Source organism: Tenrec ecaudatus, chromosome 14, assembly GCF_050624435.1.
Source record: "Tenrec ecaudatus isolate mTenEca1 chromosome 14, mTenEca1.hap1, whole genome shotgun sequence".
Taxonomy (NCBI): Eukaryota; Metazoa; Chordata; class Mammalia; order Afrosoricida; family Tenrecidae; genus Tenrec; species Tenrec ecaudatus.
Genome location: NC_134543.1, coordinates 43,621,645 through 43,643,898, shown reverse-complemented (window position 1 = coordinate 43,643,898; position 22,254 = coordinate 43,621,645). Strand labels below are relative to the sequence as shown.

Here is a 22,254-nt window from a genome sequence, read left to right as displayed (position 1 = left end):
TCTGCAATTCTGGCTCTAAGGAATCCTCCAGGAGATTTGTGGGTCCCTTTTACTGCTATTTGCAATAGCTGTTAAGGGGGAAATGAGGAATCAAGTTCATGTAGATTAAAAATGGGAGTAACTTGACCTTTTAACCAATCTTCACAGTATTACCAGATTAAATAATAAGTTACCAGTAATTAGACCCCAAGGAGAATTTAATTTACACCTACATGCAATTAATATTTAGTAATGGAATACAAGTTTTGCTTTGGCCAACCTTGAGCTGAGTCTCAGGTTGGTAATAACTTAGGTGGAGACACAGGGTGGTAACATGAGGCTACATTTTATCTCCCCACAATTAACAGTAGTAACAGATCGGTTCGTTTTGTGCTTATTAAAAGTCTCCTGGAAGTGTTGTTGGAAAGGGGCCTCTAGTAAGTAACAGTAGCTGAGAGGACAGTAGGGAGCATCTCTTTACCCAAGAAACTAAGGATGTCTCAGATATATTGATAATGACACTCTCCTAATAGGGCTTCAGGCAGGAAGGTATACGGGATTTTCATTCATCAGATGGGGAGTTTTAGAACCCCACTAATTTGGCTACTTGCAACATCTGCCTTCAGTTAGCAAACAAAGTCTGAAGTGGTTACAATTGTAACTGTTTTATATAGTCTTTCAAGGTATTAGTTTCTTAGCCAAAATCATTTAGGCTCTTTCTATATTTCGTTCTTTTGGATTTCTTGTGTATTTGAACGGTTTGAAAATACATCATTCATAGCGGTTTTATATGTTGGTAGGTGCCATCTAGTTTTCGACTAATAGCGACCTTATGCACAACAGGACAAAGTACTATCGGGTCCTGCTTCATCCTCACAAATATTCCTGTGGCTTGAGCCCTTGTTGCAGCCAGTGTCAGCCCCTCTCCTTGAGGGCCTTCCTCTGCTTTGCTGCCCCTCTGCTTTACTGAACATGATGTCCTTCTCCAGGGACTGGTCTCTCCTGTGACATGTCCAAAGTATGTAAGGTTGAGTCTTGCCATCTCTACCTCTAAGAAGTTATATATGCAATAGCCAGAAAATCTGGAAATAACTTACATGTCCATCAGCAGGTGAATGGATAAACACATGGTCTACCCATGCAGTGAAACACTACTTCCGTTACCACAGACTGTGATCACAGCCTTGAGAAGAATGAGAATTCTAGAACCCTTTATTGTGATCATGTAGAACCTGTCCATGCATCCAGAGGTAGTTGGGCAAACCAAACAAAGGAACACTGCATGGTTTAGATTCAGGACAGCTGGGTGTCAGTTTTCTACCCTCTCACCCTACTTATTCAATCTGTATGCTGAACAAATCGTTAGAGAAACTGGATTGTGGGAAGAAGATTTCAGCATTGGATTGATCTGAGGACGGCTTGTTAACAACCCTTGATAGGCAGAGGCTCCAGCCCTGCTTGCTAAACGTGAGGAGGACTTGAAGCACTTGCTGATAAAGATCAAGACTTGCAGCCTACAGTGTGGATTGCAACTCAGCATAAAGAAGAGCAAACTTCTCACAACTGGACCAAGGATTTCAACGTGCTTGAGTCCACAGTCAATGCTTCTGGAAGCAGTAGTTCAGAGATCAGTGGACACATTGGTTTAGGTAAAGCTGTTGAAAAGTAAGGATGTTACTTTGAGATCTAAGGTACTCCTGACCCAAGCCATGGTATTTTCAGTTGCCTCTTGTGCATGTGAAAGTTGGACACTGAAGAAGGAAGACTGAAAAAGAATTAATGTCCTTGAACTACGGTCCTGGCAAGGAATATTGAAAGTACCACGGACTGTCAAAAGAACCAACAAATCTGTCTTGGAAGAAATACAACCAGAAGGCTCCCTAGAGGCAAGGATGGCAAGATTTCGTCTCACCTGCTTTGGACATGCTGTCAGGAGAGACCAGTCGCTGGAGAAGGACATCGTGCTCCATAAAAACGTAGAGAGGGCAGACAAGAAGGGAAAGGCCCTTGATAAAATGGGTTGACACAGCGGCCGCGACGATGGGTTTAACCACGAGAACAAGTGTGAGAAGGGGCAGGACGCGGTAGCGTGGCGTGCTGTTGTGCGCAGGGTCGCTAAGACTCAGAACCGACTGGACAACATCTGCCCGTTTTGTAAAGGAATGAACTCCTGATCCAACACAAATTTCCAAATGATCATGCTGAGTGACAAGAGCTGGCATGAAAGACTGCGTACACTATGATTTCACGTATGTAGAATTCTACAAAATCAATTCTAATGGATAGAGATAGCAAGCAGATCAGGGAAGGGGTATCAGAGGGTTGTAGATCACAGGGCGGCAGAAGGAACGTTTGGGGCGGTGGGTTGTTCACTGCCGTGATGGTGGTGGTGGTTGCTTGAGTGTTTGCACTTGTCAACTTGTGTTGTTGAAAGCAGTTCATTATTAATTCAATAAAGCTTTTAAAATATTTTAAAAACAATCAGTCGATATCCAGATAACATACATTTGTGCTTCCTGGTATTTTCAAAAGAAGAAAAAATTCTGCAAGTTGAGTTGCTAGATCAAAAGAAGTGCACATTTAAAACTTTGATAAGATATAGTCAAATTGCTCTATCATAAAAAGAAAAATTCCATTGGTGAAATAGCTACATTAGTCAAATATGAACCATGTGTTTTCTCTAAAATCGTCACATAAAAAGTTATAATTGGGGGGAAAAGTTACAATTGGACAGAGATTCTTTTCCTAAGAACCATAATTAGAATTTAGATGGCCTGGGAAATTAATGGGGGAAAAACTTCCATCTAACAACCTGTAACTTAAATGTATCATTGACGAACAAACTGTATTAGTATTCGTATTGTATATGGTGTCATAATAGAAATCATATATTTTCATATTAAGATGTAGAGTTTTATTTTTCTGTTGTTTACCTTCTTTTTTAAAAATCATTTTATTGGGGGCTCGTACAGCTCATCACAATCTATACATAAATCCATTGTGTCAAGCACACTTGTACATTTGTTGCCATCATCATTCTCAAAACATTTGCTTTCTATTTGGGCCCTTGGTATCAGCTCCTCATTTTTCTTTCCCTCTCTCATGAACTCTTCATAATTTATAAATTTATTATTGTTTCATGTCTTACACTGACTAGTGTCTCCCTTCACCCATCATTTTTGTGTCCGTCCCCCTGTAAGGGGGTTATCTGTAGATCATTGTGGTTAGTTCCCCCTTTCTCCTCCCACCTTCCCCTTCCCCTCCTGGTATCACTACTCTCATTATTGGGCCTGAGGACTTTATCTGTCCTGGATTCCCTGTGCTTCCGGCTCTTATCTGTACCCATGTACACTTTCTGGTCTAGCTAGATTTGTAAGGTAGAATGGGGGTCATGATCAGGGGTGGAGGGGCACTAAAGAACCAGAGGAAAGTTGTATGTTTCATCCATGCTGTACTGCACCCTGACTGTTTCGTCTCTTCCTTGTGACCCTTCTGTAAGGGGATGTCCAATTGCCTACAGATGGGCTTTGGGTCTCTACTCCACAATCCCCCTCATTCATATTGACATGATTTTTTGTTCTGCGTCTTTGATGCCTGATACCTGATCCCATTGACACCTCATGATCACACAGGCTGGTATACTTCTACCATGTGGACTTTGTTGCTTCTCAGCTAGATGGCCGTTTGTTTGTCTTGAAGCTGTTAAGACCCTAGAAGATGTATTTTTTCATAGCTGAGCACCATCAGCTTTCTTAACCACATTTGCTTATACACTCATTTTGTCTTCAGTGATCTGTGCTGGGTGAAGGTGAGCATCACAGAATGCCAGGTTATTAGAAAAAAGTGTTCTTGTGCTGAGGGAGTACTTGAGTAGAGGTCTAATGTCCATCTGCTATCTTAATACTTAACAAATAAATACAAGTACACAGATCTATTTCCCTATTGTTATATATAAATTTATTTACATAGTATTTAGACCTCTATAAATATCCATTTGCCTCCTAGTTTTTTCCCCTTCTATTTCCTTTTACTTTCCTCTTGTCCAACTATCATGTTCAGCCTTCATTCGGATTTCAGTAATTTCTCTTGGTTACATTGCCCTTGATTAATCCCAACCAGGCATCCTATGCCCTCCCTGCCATCAATTTTAGATCACTTTTTGTTCCCTTGTCCCTGGGTTGGTTAACACCACATCCTTTCCCCAACCTCCCCTCTCCCATGTTCCCCTGGAACCATCAGTCCCGTTGTTTTCTCCTCCGTATTGTTTATCCCACCTATCTTATCTAGATAGACATGCAGAGATAATAATAAACACAAAAACAAGACAAAGCAAAACCAAACAACAAAAAGCAATTACCCTCATCATTGCTTTAAGATGATTATAGTGACTAGGTCTGCTGATTGGTTAATATATATGCTACTTCAGAAAGTAATTAAATTATGTCTCATTTAATATATAGTTTGATCATTGATACCTTTGGAATATTATAAATATTTACTTCATAGATTAAAAGTTTTATTTGGAGAAGGTACCCAGAGACTTTACCAAATTTTTAAAGGGGCCCATAGCATTAAAAAAAAGTTAAGAGCCTCCGAGTTCTTTTTATTTTATCTTAGGGTAGATCTCACATATGTGTCTTGGGATTATATCTGATAGTGTCTTTTTAAAATAAGGACCTTGTCTTATATCTCTCTCTGGAACAAATTTAAACACCGATATCTGTTCCTTGAAGGCTAGAAGTCCTTCACCTACAAAACCATCTTGCTCTGAAGCTTTTCTCACAGGCAGTTCCCAGAAAAGGTTCTCAACTTCTTACACCCAATACACCGAGGTTCAATCTAGTTTATGTGACTTTTTAAGCTAATTTTCCTAATTTGTCTATTCACAGAAATCTTCCATGTCTTCCAGATATTTTAATTTACTAGTAAATTATTTACCATGATTCTCTGAAGTTTCCTCTGACTCAATCTGTTATTAAGTCAAAAGAATTATTGGGGAAATACTCATCATTTTATTAATCATAAATCTTCATATTTTTGAAAAATCTTAGTGTTATGCAAAAGATTTTTTAAAAGTAAGTGCTAGAAAAGGAACTTTCTCCCCATTTGAGGCTAACAGAGGTGCTGCTGGTGTGATGCTCCTCGGCAGGCTTCTCCAAGCCTGTGCTGTGGACTATTCTCTCCTACCTGTTTGTGAAGATGCTCGGCCCAAAGAGACGCAATAAGAATTCTCTTCCAACCAGCCAGTAGTTACTGCTCGTAGATGGACCAGAAATCCCAGACAACTTCCCAGGGCTTAGGAAACTGTGCTGCAGATGGCAGCCCTTGGAAAACCCAGGTCCTATTCAAGGGAGATTGGTCCCACATAGCCACATATAACTAGGCAGTGGACACCTCGGGGGTCCAGATAGGATTAACCCTCACCAAGGCAGAGCCTTGGTGGTGCAGTGGCCAGGCCTTCTGCTGTTCACTGGAAGGCTGGATGTGAACCCACCAGCCATTCTGGGGGAGAAAGGAAGACCGTCTGCTTCCATGAAGATTCCAGCCCTGGACGCTCTGAGGGCAGTCCTACCCTGTCCTTTAGTGTCCCCATGGGTCAGAATCAACTTAGAGGTGATTTTTTTTTTTAATAGAGTCACCAGAAAAACACGATGTCTTAAAGTATTTTGGATTTTGGAGACCAAAAAAATAATTTGGAGCGGCTTTGTATTATCTAACTTTCTCATTCACAAGGCGCACCCGGATTTGTTACACGTTTTCCCTTTCTCCTCTCTTTTCATAATACAGCTACTCTCCAGAGAGACCGAATCTTCAAGCATTTTACCAGGAAGCGCCAGAGGGCTATGCGAAGGCGAGTCCACCAGATCAATGGACACAAGTTCATGGCCACGTACCTGAGGCAGCCCACCTACTGCTCTCATTGCAGGGAGTTCATCTGGTAAGGAGCTCTCCAGCTTCCTCCCTGGCTTGTGGGAGAGTGGAAGTCAGTATGATGGTTAAGAATTATTTCAGGTCTAATGTTCCTGCTGCTTCAAATAAGGCTCCCCAGAAAGACCAACACCATCGCAACAAAAAGAAAACAGACCACATCACCAGCGAACCATTTAGCCATTTACAGGCCCAAGTTTTAGGTGCCATTTCTTGCGCGAATCATTTTGGTAAAGGTGCTTTGAACTAGTCAGAGAGACACAATTCAGGAGCATGTTGGAGGACCCACATAACCAATCAATGATACTCCCAGACGCTGAATGAAAAGGGAAAAACATTAGCAATACCTCTTTAAGAAGGTCCCAAGTCAGGTCAGGGGATGAGTTACGGAAATGAGTCAGCGCAAGTAAGCACAGCCGGTGGTGTGGTAGTCGTCTTCAGGCTTGTGATATACAGGTGAAAATGATAGTCTTCAGAAGTTAGATACTATCATCCAACCCTTAGCAGTAAGTAAGGAATTTAAGATGATTAGTAGTTGAGAGATACTATACATCAGCGGTTCTCAACCTTCCTAATGCTGCGACCCTTTAATACAGTTCCTCATGTTATGGTGACGCCCTGACCATAAAATTATTTTCATTGCTACTTCATCACTGTAATTTTGCTACTGTTATGAATCGGGCGGCCCCTGTGAAAGGGTCATCCCCACCCCCCAAGGGGTCACGACCCACAAGTTGAGAACCGCTGTACTAGATGGTTTGGGATAATCATGTTGAAGTGTGTTTCAGGGGCAAATCCATGAAGCAAACTAAATTTAGGTTAAAAAAACCCCAAACCCACTGTTGTCGAGTCGATTCTGACTCATAGTAACCCGATAGCATCAAGCAGAACTGCCCCCTTGGGTTTACAAGGTTGTAAATATTCATGGGAGTAGAAAGCTTCATGTTTCTCTTGTGGAATGGCTGATGGGTTTGAACAGCTGACCTTGTGATTAGCAGCCCAACATGTAACCCACTACATCACAAGGGCCCCTTATTTTAAGGCTAAGGTTGATCTCAAACCCCCTGTTTTACAGAGGAGGATATTAAGGCTTCAAGGTGTTCTTTCTTGCCCAGAATCATACTGAGACCATCTGATATCAGTCTTGTGCTCTTAACGATGTGCGTTAGCTTGCTTGGCTCTTGTGAGATGGTGTGTGTTGGCCGCTTTGCCTAGTGCCAGGCATGTCCTCCGTTAACGAGAATGGCAATGATGTCCCTAAGTTTACCTGTAGAAGATGTGAGGGAGAGATGGCAGTGGAGTTGTGGGGAAGGGGCACCTGCTGGCCGCCCTTCTTTCTTCGGCTCCGGAGGGGATGCGGGGGCCCGTGATGGGGAAGGGTCGTTGCCTGGGTCACCTCTTTCCCCAGGGTGTCTCGCCTGTGTGCTTCACATCTGTAAAGCCTTCTGTGCTGGGAGAGAGAAGGCTGAAGAAGGGGGTGGCATGACTCTTCAGAGAGACTTAAAAGACAGCCGCGGATATATGGTCCTTGAATATGGAGGGACTGTGGCAGACGTCGGTAGGATGTGACCCCTCATCGCGGTATCTGCAGCATTCTGACGCATCAGATGATTTCTTGTGTGCCTCCTGGCAGCAAACACTGGCTTTTTAGAACTGCAGCCTCCTCTTTGTTTCTCATAAAGGGCTAGCGGGGGAGATTTGTTTTCCTTAAGAACTGTCTTTATAACAGGGTGAGTGCTGAGCCAGTTGACTGATGGCCTTCTTTTCCTCTCTTGTTTTGCACAGGGGAGTCTTTGGGAAACAGGGTTATCAGTGCCAAGGTAAGAAATCATTTTTAAATCAAGTTTATATCTTTTCTGTATTAAAAAAATGACCATTGTAAGAGAAAACATGATACAGCTCATGAATTTTGGGATAACTAATTCTCTATATGTCAACCGAATCTTCTCCATTGATTGTAACTCTTTAGTTGTTGTTGAATTTTGCTTATGATTTAGAAGGCATAGGAGACGTTTTGATTTCTAAAGCAGGATACCTAATCAAGCTCAATATTTTAATGTTTCTTTTATGCAATTGTATGAAAATATTCCAAGGTATTTGTGGGCTGGACCCTTGGATCCATTTTTACCCCCTCATTGAGATGGTTTCATTTTTACCCCCTCATTGGCCACAGAGGTGAGAGAGGTAGCATAAGACTGCTTTCCCTCTCCCTACGTACCCGCCCACTGCTATCAAGTGGGCTGTAACTCATAGCAACCCTATGCAGGGTTTCTGAGGCTGCAGGTCTTTACGGGAGTGGAAAGGCTTGTCTTTCTTTCGCAGAGCCACTGGTGGGTGGAGCCGCTGGTGGGTGGAGCCGCTGGTGGGTGGAGCCGCTGGTGGGTGGAGCCGCTGGTGGGTGGAGCCGCTGGTGGGTGGAGCCGCTGGTGGGTGGAGCCGCTTGTGGGTGGAGCCGCTGGTGGGTGGAGCCGCTGGTGGGTGGAGCCGCTGGTGGGTGGAGCCGCTGGTGGGTGGAGCCGCTGGTGGGTGGAGCCGCTGGTGGATTTAACCACCGCTTGCGGCCAGCAAGCCAAGGCTACCCGTATCTAGATAAGGAATACGAACTATGATCCAAGTTGCCTTTTGTTTGCATGTTTATTTTTTTTAATGGGAGAAATGTTCAAGGTGAAGCCGTTCATGAGCTTTAAAATTACTGCACAATTCAATGTTACCATTCTATGATAAAACTGATATGCTAATATTCAGGCAGAATATTAGTGTTAATATTCCACTTAACACTAAGTGGAAAGTGGTGAAAGAAAACTTCTTACTCAGTTATTTAACCAGACTAGGTTGGCTTATGTTTTATTATGGGACTCCCTCATGGGGAGCACGAAGGAGCTCAGGTGGTGTAGTGGATTACGCATTGGGCTGCCAACCACAAAGCCTGCAGTTCAAATCTCCCAACCGCCCTACAGGAGAAAGATGAGGCTTTCTGCTCTGTATGGGTTCCCAGCCTCAGAAACTCAAGGAGACAGTCGTGCACTGCCCCATAGGGTACTCTGAGCCAGAATTGATGCAGTGGCCCTGAGTGGCATGTATGTCATCGTACCATGGGCACAGGTAGCGCCCATCTCTTTGAGCTACACTTTCATTTAGATGAGCAATCCCAGTGAGTTCCCAAAGTTAGGAAGAAGTCACTGTGTCATCAATACAGTGGTGTTAATTGACCAATATGTTATTAATTCCAGTCCCAAGTGAGAACACAATTCACAAGCCAGAATCAGTGCTAGCCACTTGTTAGCATAGGACAATGAGGGTAAATAAAAAAGTGTTGTTAGAAAATCACAGAAACCTTTGTAAACAAAAATATTAAAAATGTGAAGTGACTGTTTCTTTACATATCCTCTGTGTTAGTCTGGGTACATTAGAGTAACAAATCCACAGAAACTCTTATTGTATACGAGAGCGTTTATATAAAGGTTAAGTGCACATCAAGGAAACATCCCAACCCAGTGCTACCCAAGCCAACATTAGCTCATGTGTCTGACACCAATCCACAAAGTCCTCCTCCATTTCACAAAGCACACGTAGTGATGCTGACTGCAGGAGGAAAGCTGAGTCAGTGAATGTGTAAGCATCTCAGCGCTGGCAGGGGTCTCCACACGGCTGCTCCAGCACCCAGGGCTGCATCAGGTTAGGTCCATGTGGCTTCTCCTCAGGCATGTCTTGCAGGAAGTGAGCCTTGCCAGCTAAAGCAGGGAACTGGCTAAGGCAGCTGCACCCTGGTCTGGCCATCAGAGAGCACGAGAAATGAGAACTAGAAAGCGAGGCTCACTGAGCCATTTCTCTCAACCCTTTCAGTTAAGCCCACGAGTGTTTATTGGCCAGGTTGATGCAGTAAACGTACTGTCTCAACCTCCAACTAGGTGCCCACCCTTCTGAAGGTGTTCACATCCTCCAACCCTTCCCCGAAGAATTCAGTACTCTTTGACTTGTGCCTCATTAATACAGCAGTTTGGACATCCTCAAGGGAATCAAATCACATTTCCTTTAAATGTTCTCTGAGTTTTAGGAACGACAACAACAACTAGTCTGACCAGATCAAAGTGAAGGGCAGGCTCAGGGCTGTAGAGTGGATTGGAGACAGTGTCTACGGGCATTCTAGTAGGACAGCCCTTGCCACCTGGGGAAAACGAGAGCATGAGCTGGGACATTGTCATAATGGAGCATGTTCCTGGCACAACTCCTGGCCTGTTCCCATACCAACGTCCTTTCAAGTTCCTTAAGACTTTCTGCTAATAAGCCCCCACGATCATCTTGTATCCAAGATAATCCATCAAGAGGATTACCTCGTTGGAATCCCAAAAACAATTTCCATAAGCCTTCTGAGGTGTGACCTCTCTTGCCTTGGATCGAAGTGGCCCAGCAAATCTCCTTGGAAGTGACTGCTTTGATTGGATCTTCTTTAGCGTGCCCTCAGGAGACGAGTCGAGTCTGAGTGTTGCTGAGGAGACATCTGTCGCCGTCCACTGATCTCAGAGACAGGAGTACACACCTTTGTTTGGAATAAACCTGTGCATGTATGCACTAGAATCCTGGTAGCAATATTTTTTTGACTTAACCTCAACATTGTGCCTTCATCTCTAGTCCATATGAAACTTTTGGTGGACAAGATGGCCCATTTGTGTTTGAACAAAATCTCTTATGATGTGTACCTGTTGTTTTATTGCTTCTCGGCAGGTAGCGCCAGGAGATTAAAGGGTTGATTTCAGTGAGTGGGCTTCTGTTATAAGACGAGGAGGAAAAAGAAGAGACTAGGAAGGAACCTCGGTTAGGAAAATCATAACTCTACTTGGTTCACATGTAGAAAGAGTCATAAGAACAAAGGCCTTCATGGAAAGATGCCATGCTCACACTGATCAGGAGCAAGCTGAAGCAGCATTACTGATTTCAGACCTCACAGACTACAGAACAAGGAAAATTATTAGGGATAAGATAGTGTGCATAAGCAAATGTGGTGAAGAAAGCTGATGGTGCCCGACTATCAAAGATATAGTGTCTGGGGTCTTAAAGACTTTAAGATAAACAAGTGGCCATATAGCTGAGAAACAACCAAGCCCACATGGAAGAAGCACACCAGCCTGTGTGAGCACGAGGTGCCGATGAGATCAGGTATCAGGCATCAAAGACCCAGAACAAAATCATAATGTGAATGAGCGGGAGTGCATAGTGGGGGCCCAAAGCCAACCTGTAAGCAATTGGACATCCCCTTACAGAAGGGTTGTGGGGAGGAGACGAGCCAATCAGGGTGCAGTATAGCATCGATGAAACATACAGCTTTCCTCTAGTTCTATAATGCTTCCTCTCCCCCACTATCATGACCCTAATTCTACCTTACAAATCTGGCTAGACCAGAGCATGTACATGGGTACAGATAAGAGCTGGAAACACAGGGAATACAGGACAGATAAACTCCTTGGGACCAATATTGAGAGTAGCCCTACCAGGAGGGTAAGGGGGTGGTGGGGGTAGAAAGCGGGGAACCGATCACAATGACCTATCTATAGCCCCCTCCCAGGGGGATGGACAACAGACAAGGAAGTGAGGAGAGACACCGGACAGTACAAGACATGAAAAAATAATAATAATTTGTAAATTATCAAGGGTTCATGAGGGTAGGAGGGGGCGGGAGGGGAAAAATGAGGACCTGATACCAAGGGCTCAACAGAAAGAAAATGTTTTGAAAACAGTGATGGCAACAAATATACAAATGTGCGTGACATAATGGATGTATGTATGGATTGTGATAAGAATTGTACGAGCCCCCAATAATGATTTAAAACAAAGAAGCAAACAGTACGTTATCCTTAGGAAGGGGCTGGTTCTCCACAAGGACTTTTTGTTCAGTGCCGAGTCAGTTTGGGCTCACAGGGGCTCTGTGCACAACAGAATCAAGTCCAGCTTGGGTCCTGTACCACCTTCACAGGGGTTAGGTTTGAGCCCGCTTTGCGGCCACTGCGTCAATCCAGCTCCCTCTTTGTGGCCCACTCTCACTTTATCTAGCATGGTGCCCTTTTCCAGGGACTGGTCCCCCCTGGTAAAGTGTCCAAAGAATGTGAGGTCTTGCCCTCCTCACATCAAAGCCAGGAACATTCTGGAAGACAGAGTAGCCTTTGTGGCTGTAGTTAATAGAACATCAAAATAAATGAGGCAGAAAGGTATAGATGTGCCAGGAGAAATAAACAAATCCACTCTTATGCACAGACTTCAGTTCCCTCCGGTGGCAATTCGTAGATCAAACAGGCAGGAAATCAGTAAGAATATTGTTGGCTTCAACAGCTCCGTCAACCCACTTTGATCTAATTGACGATATAGAATATCCTATCTAACAGCGGCAGAATATGCATTCTTCTTAAGTTCAATGCACTGAGACCACATTTGAGGCCACAAAACACACCTGAAAAACTTAAAAAGAATACAGACTGAAGTATTTTCTCAGATCACAATGGGATTAAACTAGAAGTTCCTAACAGAAATATAGCTGAAAACCTCCAAATCTTCGGAGGTTAAGCAACATGTTTCTAAATAACACATGAATGAGCCAAAGAAGCAGTCTTAAGAGAACTCCAAAATATATATTGAATTAAATGGAAATACAACATATCAAAACTTGAGGAATGCGGCCCAAACAGTGCTTAGCAGGAAATGTGTAGTATTGGATGCATCTATTGAAAAAGCAGAGAGACCTCAAACCAGTCATCTACGCTTCCATTTTAGGAAACGAGAGAAACCAGGACTGTAAAGCTACAGGAAACAGAGGAAATGGCATAATAGAAATCAGAGTAGACACCGATGAAATTATCCACTGGCCAACAGTATTGGAAAAGCCACCCAACGTCTGGTTCTTTGAAAAGATCAATAAGATCGACAGATCTCCAGCTTAGCTAACAAAGGAACAAAACCAAGTGCTTGGGAAAATGAAGTCTTTCTGTGTGAAGGATGGTCTCAATCCTCTTCACGCAAAGACAAGAACAAGCATGCCAGAAAGAAACACAGCGTGGCTCTCTGGAGACTTCAGTCTGAGGAAGCAAGATCTGCTGTAGGAAGACTGCTCGGTGACATGTCACCTGTCTGTCTGTCTGTCTGCAATCCTAAGAGCCTCCACCTGACGCAGAAGATTGCCTTGGTGCCTCAGTGCTGCAAGCCTCCACCGTCATGCCGAAGACCCAGGGCTGATCCTCTGCCCGTGCGCCTGCACAGCCACCCTCCCCTGTGAGCGCAGCCTGGCACGTTGCCATGATACAGAGCAGGGCTCAGCAGAGCTCCCAGAAAGGAAGATCTGGTGATGTCCTTCTGAAAACCAGCCAGTGGGTTCGTCTGGACCTCCACCTGCCATGGAGAGGGTGCGATGGGGGAGCGTTCTGTTCCCAGGGGCTGAGTCAAGAGCATGTTTGTATACTGCTGACTCCACGTGCCCATCGGCAGTGGCACACTGGACTAGCGCACCATGCCAGCCATTCGGATGAAAACCAAAAGAAGGTTAAAATGCGATGACCAGTAAACTCGGAACAGTGGAGTGGCTCAGCGAACACGTGCTGAGCGGCTCCTCCGCCCGCGACGTTATGCTGGGCACCCAGACTCGGCGCACACGCAAGGTTAGGAACGGGGAGGCGAGAGTGCTTTGTTCCGTTGCACCCAGGAAGAAACGGTGGAGTGTTTTTGTGGAAGAGACTCTTTTTGAGTTGAGTCCTGTGAACACACGTACAGATGGAGTTCGGAAGCGGGAAGGGCGTGGCTAGCGATGCTGGATTCAGAAAGAGGAGCGCAGCCGAGCGTCCAGGGAGTAACTGGCGCATGTAGAAGAAAGGCGGCATGTCAGATGAGAGTAGTGTGTGGGACATCTGAAACCTGCTGGGACACTGGAATGTCATTGTTGGGCAGTAGGACCCCCTTATGGATTTTAGATCCTGGGGCGGTGGGAATCAGAATTAGACCTCTGCAGATGGACACAGGACAGGTTACAAGAGGAAGGTGGTAAAATAATGACTCAAGGCCAGGGCCTGATTGCAGCTACCTGGGAGCTGAGCCAAGAGCTGAACGCGTGTGGCTCCTGATTAGTGTCCGTCGGAAGGATGGGAGCAGTGGTTGCCACGGTGTGGGCCAGATGTCCAGGTGGAGCCTTGGTGACACGGCACAGCTTGTGCTTACGGTCACTGGCTAGACTGTGAGCCTCTGATACAAGTGTAATTGCTGGATTTCATTTCCTAGTGTGCACCTGTGTGGTCCATAAGCGCTGCCACCATCTGATTGTCACCGCCTGTACTTGCCAAAACAATATTAACAAAGTGGATTCGAAGGTAAGAGAACAGCAGTTTCCTTTCACACCTTTCCCCTCTCTCCCCTCTCTCCCCTCTCTTCCCTCTCTCCCCTCTCTAGCTCTTTCCGCTCTACCCTTCCTTCTACTCCCTGTCCCTGATAGAGGATGTGGGATGGCTTTCTCTATCTCTCAGGGCATTTGCATTTCTGAGTTTGCATAGCATGGCTTCTCCTTGAGATGACCATGATTGGAGTCCATTTGGCATAAATTATATGGGTCAGTTCTACTGCTTTTCTGTGGTGTACCAAAGAGTTCTGGTGTGGCCTCAGACAACCCGGATAGGAATCCAGAATCGAGAGTCTGCTAGCTGCCTGTGCTGTGAGCTGGCGCGAGGCCCACCACTTCTCTTAGCCTCCATCTAAAACTGCCACCATTCCATCTCTCCCGAAGCATGTGTGAGAGTTAAACGAGACCGAAGTAATGTATAAAACACACTAACTATTGATAGCTTGTCCTAATTTAAAAAATACTATTATCTGCTTAAGAAATGTCAGGGAGGGTAAATACCTGTAGAGAAGAACTTGGTCCGGATTTTTGCATTTAGTCACATTGCATTCAGCTAAGACTCCCCTCGAACCTACTGCCCTCAAACCGGGACAGAGCAGCACTGCTCCTGTGGGTTTCAGAGACGGGAAAATGTGATGGGAGTTGATGGCCTTCTCTTTCTCCTGTGGAGAGGTGGGTGGGTTTGAACTGCTGGCCTTGTTGTTAGCAGTTCAGTGCGTAACTCATTATTCTCCCAGAGCTCCTGGGCATATGTTGCAAATTCTTGGGGTGGAGAACAGATAGAGCACTGTGGATCTTGCTAATGCATTTACAGGGGCATTGGAGAAGATGGTTGTAGAACCCCATGGTGCTTTAGATCCCAAAGGGATCTAAAATACACCAAAACCTTTATGAGAAAGAGACCAGAAAGGTTTACGAGGCATAGTCATTGCCCCGACCCTTGTCATGTGTGATCTGCTGTTAAGCTGCAGTGCAGGCGAGGGCACATGCCCATTCTCATTAGTTGCTGCAGACAGTCTGTGAGAGCAGGGCCTTTATGCCTAGATTGTCAGACTGTGATAGCCTAAGCCCAGAGGGCTGCACAAGATTGTCACTTGAATGACCCATGGGGAGAATGTCTTCTTTGGTCCCTTCCCTTTGGGTGCCTGCTTCCTTTTTCTCTTTCTCCATTTTGCCCACCCTGCAGCAGAGTTTCTGAAAGAAATGTGTTAACAGCAAGAGGATGTAGCCTAGAGAAAACCAGGTTAATCGTGCAGTGCAAAGGTTCCCAGAAACAGGAATGGGTGTAAGGAAGAGAACTAGAGCCTGAATCTTAACCCCTCTTTACTTCTCAGAGTGGTGAATGTCTAGGACCCATGTCCCATTGTGCCAACCCCTTGCTGATTAGAAAACATGCCTAATCTGGTCGGTAAGACTGTGGCCAAGCACAGTAAAAATAATATACCCAGCTCAGGTATCAGAGTAACCACTTGTGTTTGGGAGACTCCTGTGACAGGTATTACAGATGTTGACACTGGGTTTTTAACTTTTGCTCACTTGTCTCCCCCCCCACCTTTTTATTACAGATTGCTGAGCAGAGGTTTGGAATCAACATTCCACACAAGTTCAACATCCACAACTACAAAGTGCCAACATTTTGCGATCACTGTGGCTCCCTGCTCTGGGGGATTATGCGACAAGGGCTTCAGTGTAAAAGTGAGCACTGGGCGCTGGGTGTCCATTTCTTCATGGGGACACCGGGGCGGGCGTGGGGTGGGAGCTGTATGCTACGGGAATCCCATTGGTTCAGAATCTGCCCTCAGACAATAGCCGGGCTCAGATAGTTTGTACATGAACGTTTACTCTTCATGTTAATGTAAGTTAATGTGGCTCCTTCGACCCACCAGCACTACTTCTGATCCGAGAGTCCGTCAGCTTCGGACATTAAGTCAAAAGTTAAATTCAGTTCCTTCCTCCCTTCTTTCGACCCTCTCTCGCACGCTCTCCTTCCCCCTCCTCTGAGATTCGTGGTGCATGGTCATAGGTATCTTGAAGGAGGGAATGGGGCCTTGGCAGGAATGGAAGTGGACAGAGGTTCAGTGGTCAAAGTGAAGGCTGGACCGTGAGTGAGGGCTTGCTGGGAGACTGGTCTGATGACTCCCCTAGAAATCAGTAGGAAAGGGGCTGGGCAGCCTCACAGAGCAGCCCCCGGTGTTGGGGAGGGTGCCCTGATAGAGCTGTCAGGGGCGGGCGGAGTGAAAGGCTCCCGAAGATTGCCTGTGGGCTTGAACTTCAGCAATAGGGCTGGAGTCTGGGGTTGTAGCTTAGTGCATGGGGTAAGAGAATGAGGGCACATCTGTTTTTTGCCCAGAGCAAGGGAGCTGCTGGCCCATCCAGTCATGTCCCAGCGAGTGCTGCCTTAAGGATCTTGATGTCATGGGGGCACCTCCCTTGTTGAAATAGAAGTGACTTTCATGCTGAGGACTTAACAGACACACTCACTGTAGAGGAGAGATGAGGAGGTAGCACTCTGGTGGGTGAAGGGATACTGTCATTGACGGCAGGCGCTTAGCGAGCTTCAGTCAATAAAGAAGGAATCCGTGCTTGACCAGAGGCCCACTCCTGTTTTCCGTTGAGGCCTCTGCTAGGTGTCCAGCAGGACGATCTCGCCTTGCTGTGGTTTCCAGCGCTCAGCCATTCCTGACGGGCAGACCCCTTCATGACGCTCACCTGTGGTGTTTTGGTCCGTGGTGGCCTAAGCGTGTCACACCTGCAGTGAGCTGGCTCCCATCGAATTTTGCCTGTATTGTCTCAGGTGGTTGTGAAAGGCCCCTGTGTGTAGGCTTGTGCATCTTCATAACCTTCCCAGCCTTCCCAACAAAGGTGGATTTTCTATGAAGCTCATGCAGCGTAAAACTCACGCTTCGTGAGAACCCTTTCCACGCTTTCTACTTGATCTTGAATTCTGTTTCTTGAAGAGGGCCTTGCAAGCCCCGGAAAACCTGGGATTGCACCCATTTCCAAAGATGGAGTGATAGATACTCCATAAGCAGGGACCGTGCAGCTTGCTGCAGTGCCATCGCAGGCGCTGTGGTGCAAAACGGTGCGGGGGCATCCTTGCTGCTGGCGAAGCTCAGGCTCCTTCTTTCTCTCCTGCCCGTGCTCTGTGCACCAGCGCTTACCTTGCTTCCTTCTCCGCTTCCAGCTGCCATTTACTCTGACCTTTCGAAAGAGTTTTATGTATTTTTCCCCCTTCTAATTTCTTTCTCCCCACGAAGCAATGAGAGACTCGGGGTACCCCCCCCCCAGGATGCGTGCCTGCACCGTGAGGGCGGCCCAGCCACTGCAGTCCTCAGAAAGAGCTGCATGGAGGGCTTGCTGTGGGCAGCGGCAGTCTGTCCTCCACCAGGGAGCTGTCCGGGGCATCCAGACTGCCTTCGTGCCAGGTGCTCTTGGAAGGTGGAAGGAGCAGGAGGAGGATGATGACAGGGCCCCGCAGTATTTAACGGACACCGCATTGTGTCACTGTGATGGGCGTCCTGGTCTCTGAAGGTTGAGTCAGGCTGGTTGGTCGGCACTGGCCAGTATGTGTGACTTAGATGAACGTGTTTTGTCGCTTCCTTTCTGAAAGTGGCGCTCTCTCTGTTTTTCTCTCTTCCCTCCAGTCTGTAAAATGAACGTACATATCCGGTGCCAAGCGAACGTGGCCCCTAACTGTGGGGTGAACGCCGTGGAGCTGGCCAAGACGCTGGCAGGGATGGGCCTCCAGCCGGGAAACATCTCTCCGACCTCGGTGAGACTTGGCTGTTCCTTTGGAAGTTGTGCAGACGGGGCAGCCCCGAAGGCGGGCCTGCAGCAAATGGAGCTCGTGCAGAGGACGCATGTCCGTCATGCATCTCTCGGGGACACGTTTGCCCCGCAAACACGGTTCTGTGTACAGTGACATGGCGAGAAACAACGAGCATGCAGATGTAGCAGGAAGCAGGGAAATTACGTGTATATTTTTTAAATGAGCGTCCTGTCAGCCCAGGGTGATGGAAAGTCTGGAAGCCGGGGACCCAGGTCATGCGCATGACCTGGTCATGGTGCACTGCAGTTGACTCTGGGCCTCAGCGCCCTGCTCACAAGTGGTTGACATTGACCATCTCCGAGCCTCTCTAGGGCCCTGGAATGCACGGTGATTGTTTTCACATGGTGGCTTTATCTCTCCCAGTCAGCGACAGACAGGAGTTCCTTCCTCTTGGCTCTCAGGAGTGGGTGGAGTTGTAATTGCTGGGGACATGTTTGTCTTGTGACCTCCCGGAGTGACCTGCTCTGCTCCAGTTTATTTGAACCTCTGCCACTTCCCAGACCCGTGGCTTATGGCTGCCCTCCTGTCTGGTCCGCAGAGCCCAGAAATCACCCCGGGCATGCTTGTGATGCATGAGAGAGCCGGTTCAGGGACATCCTTGGCAGAACTGGGGAAGTACCTCTCTGGCACTTAGGGAGTGGGGACTCGCTAGGAGGTTCTCAGCAACCCAGGAAGGGTCAGGATGAACCACCCCATTGGCTTTGAGTTTTCTTTAACAGTTTTATTGGGATATCATCTACATATTGTACCATTCAATAGTACACTCATATCAAGAAGAGTTGTAAATCATGACCACCGTCATTTTCAGAACATTTTCTCCTTTCTTGTGTTCCTTGCTATTAGCTCCCCATTCCCCCACCTCCCCCACCACACCCCAAAGAAACCATCAATCCATAGATTCCCCCAACCTGGATTTCATATACCGAAAAACATACTAAAGCAAAGGCGGGGAAAGGTAGCAGCAATAACAAAATAAAATAGAAAAAAACTTCAATCCAAAAAGCAGAAAATATTAAAAACGAGAACAACTTTCACGAGGGTCAGAAGGGAAATCAAAGGAGAAGGGTTAAAAGGACAGCCTTGGGGTCACATTTCATCACTTGAGTGTAGGAGGGGCTTGACCGAGTCCATCGTGATGGACTGTCGGGATTGCTTATTCATGAAGGGTGGATCCAGGGATTGCAAAATTCATTGGAACTCAGCTAAGCCATATGGCCCAGTCTCCAAGGAGGCAAAGTGTCATGTGTTTTGTGGATCCAGTATGTTTAATATTATGTGCAATAGTGAGAAGCCAGAAATCACCTTAATAAGATAGGGTTAAAAGGAGTTGGAGAATGTTAAGCTTATCAAATGGAGAGAAATGGGTTAAAAACAAAACAGATTGAGAAATGCTGGTGTCGCATTTTCTAGCCAGTGCCCATCAGGTCAGGAGAAGTATGTCAGTGGAGGAAGTGAAATTGAAGCTGGTACATTTCCCTTTGTGATCAAGGCTTAGAGGAGAAAGTATGAAAACAGATTTGTTAAATGGTTTATTATCTCCCTTGCTGTCTCTGTTAATTCAGTAAAATATGTGCAGTTTCTTTCAGTCTGCTGCACAGTTGGTTGGTTAGGACCATGGCTTAGAAGTTGCCTCAGAGAGTTAATTTTCGTTTTTAAAGATGAGTTAGAAGCTCCCGGTATGTTAGGCTTTCGAGCAGCTCTCTTGTGGTAGCTGGTCTTAGACCTTTTCCAAGGTGCTGAGGTGCAAGTTCCTTTGCCCTTAAACCAACAGTTCTCAACCTGGGGTTGCTCGACCCCTTCACAGGGGTCGACCCCTTCAGGGGTCGAGCAACCCTTTCACAGGGGTCGCCCGATTCATAACAGTAGCAAAATTACAGTTACAAAGTAGCAGCGAAAATAATTTTGTAGTTGGGAGGGTCACCACAACATGAGGAACTGTATTAAAGGGTCGCGGCATTCGGAAGATTGAGAACCACTACCTTAGACCCTCTTTTGGGGTGTGTGTGTGTGTGTGTGTGTGTGTGTGTGTGGTATTTGGTGTGGGGGAGCTAGAACTCTCCTTGTCCTGGGAGAGGGTAAACTGGTCAACTTTTCCTAGAAGGTTAGTCAGCTCTACATCCCAAGTCTGCAAAGTTAGCGCAGACTCTGGCCCAGGGGTTCCATGTCTGGGCAGTGGTTCTAAGAAAGTCATTGATGATGACGGGAGAGAGTCCATGTATTGAGTGATTCTCTGTGCCGGACGCTCATAGCTACCCGGGTAGGGGTTGCTGGGACAGTGTCTTTCAGAAAAGGGTTCCGGGGCATGGGGAGGGTCATTCACTTGTCCAGGCTCACAGGGTTGGAGCCCATGGCCGTTCCTTGAACCCAAGCCATCTTCTTCAGCCCCTGACTTCTAATCACTTTGTGGAGGGAGGCTTGTATACAGATAAGTTTGGTGTGGTGTTGTTTATAACAATGAGAAATAAAAGGCAGCCATGCGCCGAGGGGGTCAGTAAACAAACTCATGAAGCAGCCACAAAATGAAATATTGAAGGGAAAAAAGAAGAAATACTGAACAGACATAGCACTCCCATTCCTGGAGGAATCCTGAAAGGTATTTAGGGATGGGGAAAATACATGCAACAAGAGAAACATTTTACATGTGCTATTAAACCATAACCTTGATGGTTTTTCATTAAGGACACAGAAGATAGATGTAGATGATCTGTATTGAGATATTAATGGAGTTTTTTGGCAGAGAGAGTGGATCTGGTGGGATTATGAGTATGAATGTTGTTCTTCATAAGTGTCCACTGTTCAACGTTTACAGTACCCCTTTCTTTATCGCACTTACCTGTTGAATGCCGAATGTTGCAGTCCCTGTGCACACATGAAACTGGTCTTTACAAGACATGGTCACCAGGTGGCGCTCAGAGCATTTGTCATTTCCATACACTTTCCTTTGCAAACATGGAAACAGTGGCTTAGACGTATTTTTTTAAGTGACACTTTTCCAAGTAGCAGGTCCTGAAGTCCTTGTGAGTTTCACAGTGCACCGATCTCTTTCCCCAGGGGCAGTGTTGTGGGTTGAACCTGTCTTACAAGCGCAGGTCTTCGTCCATCTACCTGTGTTTCTTGCCCACACTGAGATTTCTGACACAGTGTATTCCTACTTTTCGCTGCAGAAGCTGGTTTCCAGGGCAACCTTAAGACGGCAAGGGAAGGAAAGCATCAAAGAAGGGAACGGGGTCGGAGTTAATTCCTCCAACCGCATGGGTATCGACAACTTTGAGTTCATCCGAGTGTTGGGGAAGGGGAGTTTTGGGAAGGTGAGTCTTGACATTAAAAAACAAAACTGCCCGAGTGGAAAGCGAGAGTTTTGAGAATGATGAGGACAACGAATGTATAAGTGTGCTTTACACAATTGATGTATGTGTGGATTGTGATAACAATTGTATGAGCCCCAATAAAATTATTTAAAAAAAATTTTTAAAGATCATGGCCATCCAGGAGGTGAGCATGCTACCATGAAAAGAAAAGTTTTATTGGCATATTATCCATATACCATACAATTCAGCTGCTCAGGCACATCAAGAAGAGTTGGACCCTCATCACCACAATCTGTTTTAGGGTGTTATCTCCTATCTTGTACTTGTGGTGAGCTCCCCAGTTTCCCCAACCTCCCTTGCCATCTGCACAAAGAACCAGTAATCCCGTGACTGTCTCTTCCGATTCACCTCTCCTGGATTTCATAGACAGAAAAGCATTAGAAGCAAAGCAGAAAAAGCCTCACAAGAATAACAAAGCAAAGCAAACGAAAACCTCCGTAGAAAAGAAAGCAGGAGATATTAAAAACCAGAACCCATTTGAGATGGATCAAAGGGGAAATCAAATGCTAAAGTGTTCCATTAACCTACCTGCATCTGCAGTCATCCACTTTCCAACACATTCTGCTTAAGAGCAAGGCTAAGAGGGGCTTCACCAGGGCTTAACCCACGTGTATTTCCGTGCTGAAGTAGGCACATGTGTAGATATTGTGTGTGTGTGTGTGTGTGTGTGTGTCCTCGCTCTTGTGCACATTCCCCACAGCCATCCCAGTCTTTCCCCCATGCGTGCCCATCCCCTAGAACTCCCAGGCGTGCCCCCCGCATGTTCCCCTTCCTGCTTTACCAAA

The 22,254-nt window shown here is 46.1% G+C and overlaps 1 protein-coding gene across 1 annotated transcript in view; it reads left to right on the top strand.

Moving 5' to 3' along the window:
* Nucleotides 1–22,254, top strand: part of PRKCH (protein kinase C eta) — a 248,178-nt gene that overhangs the window by 125,487 nt on the left and 100,437 nt on the right. The window contains exons 3-8 of the mRNA XM_075530840.1: nt 5,767–5,917; nt 7,693–7,727; nt 14,158–14,246; nt 15,838–15,967; nt 17,917–18,044; nt 21,266–21,409. Coding sequence (XP_075386955.1) covers nt 5,767–5,917; nt 7,693–7,727; nt 14,158–14,246; nt 15,838–15,967; nt 17,917–18,044; nt 21,266–21,409 — 677 coding nt within the window. The remainder of the gene's footprint in view (nt 1–5,766; nt 5,918–7,692; nt 7,728–14,157; nt 14,247–15,837; nt 15,968–17,916; nt 18,045–21,265; nt 21,410–22,254) is intronic.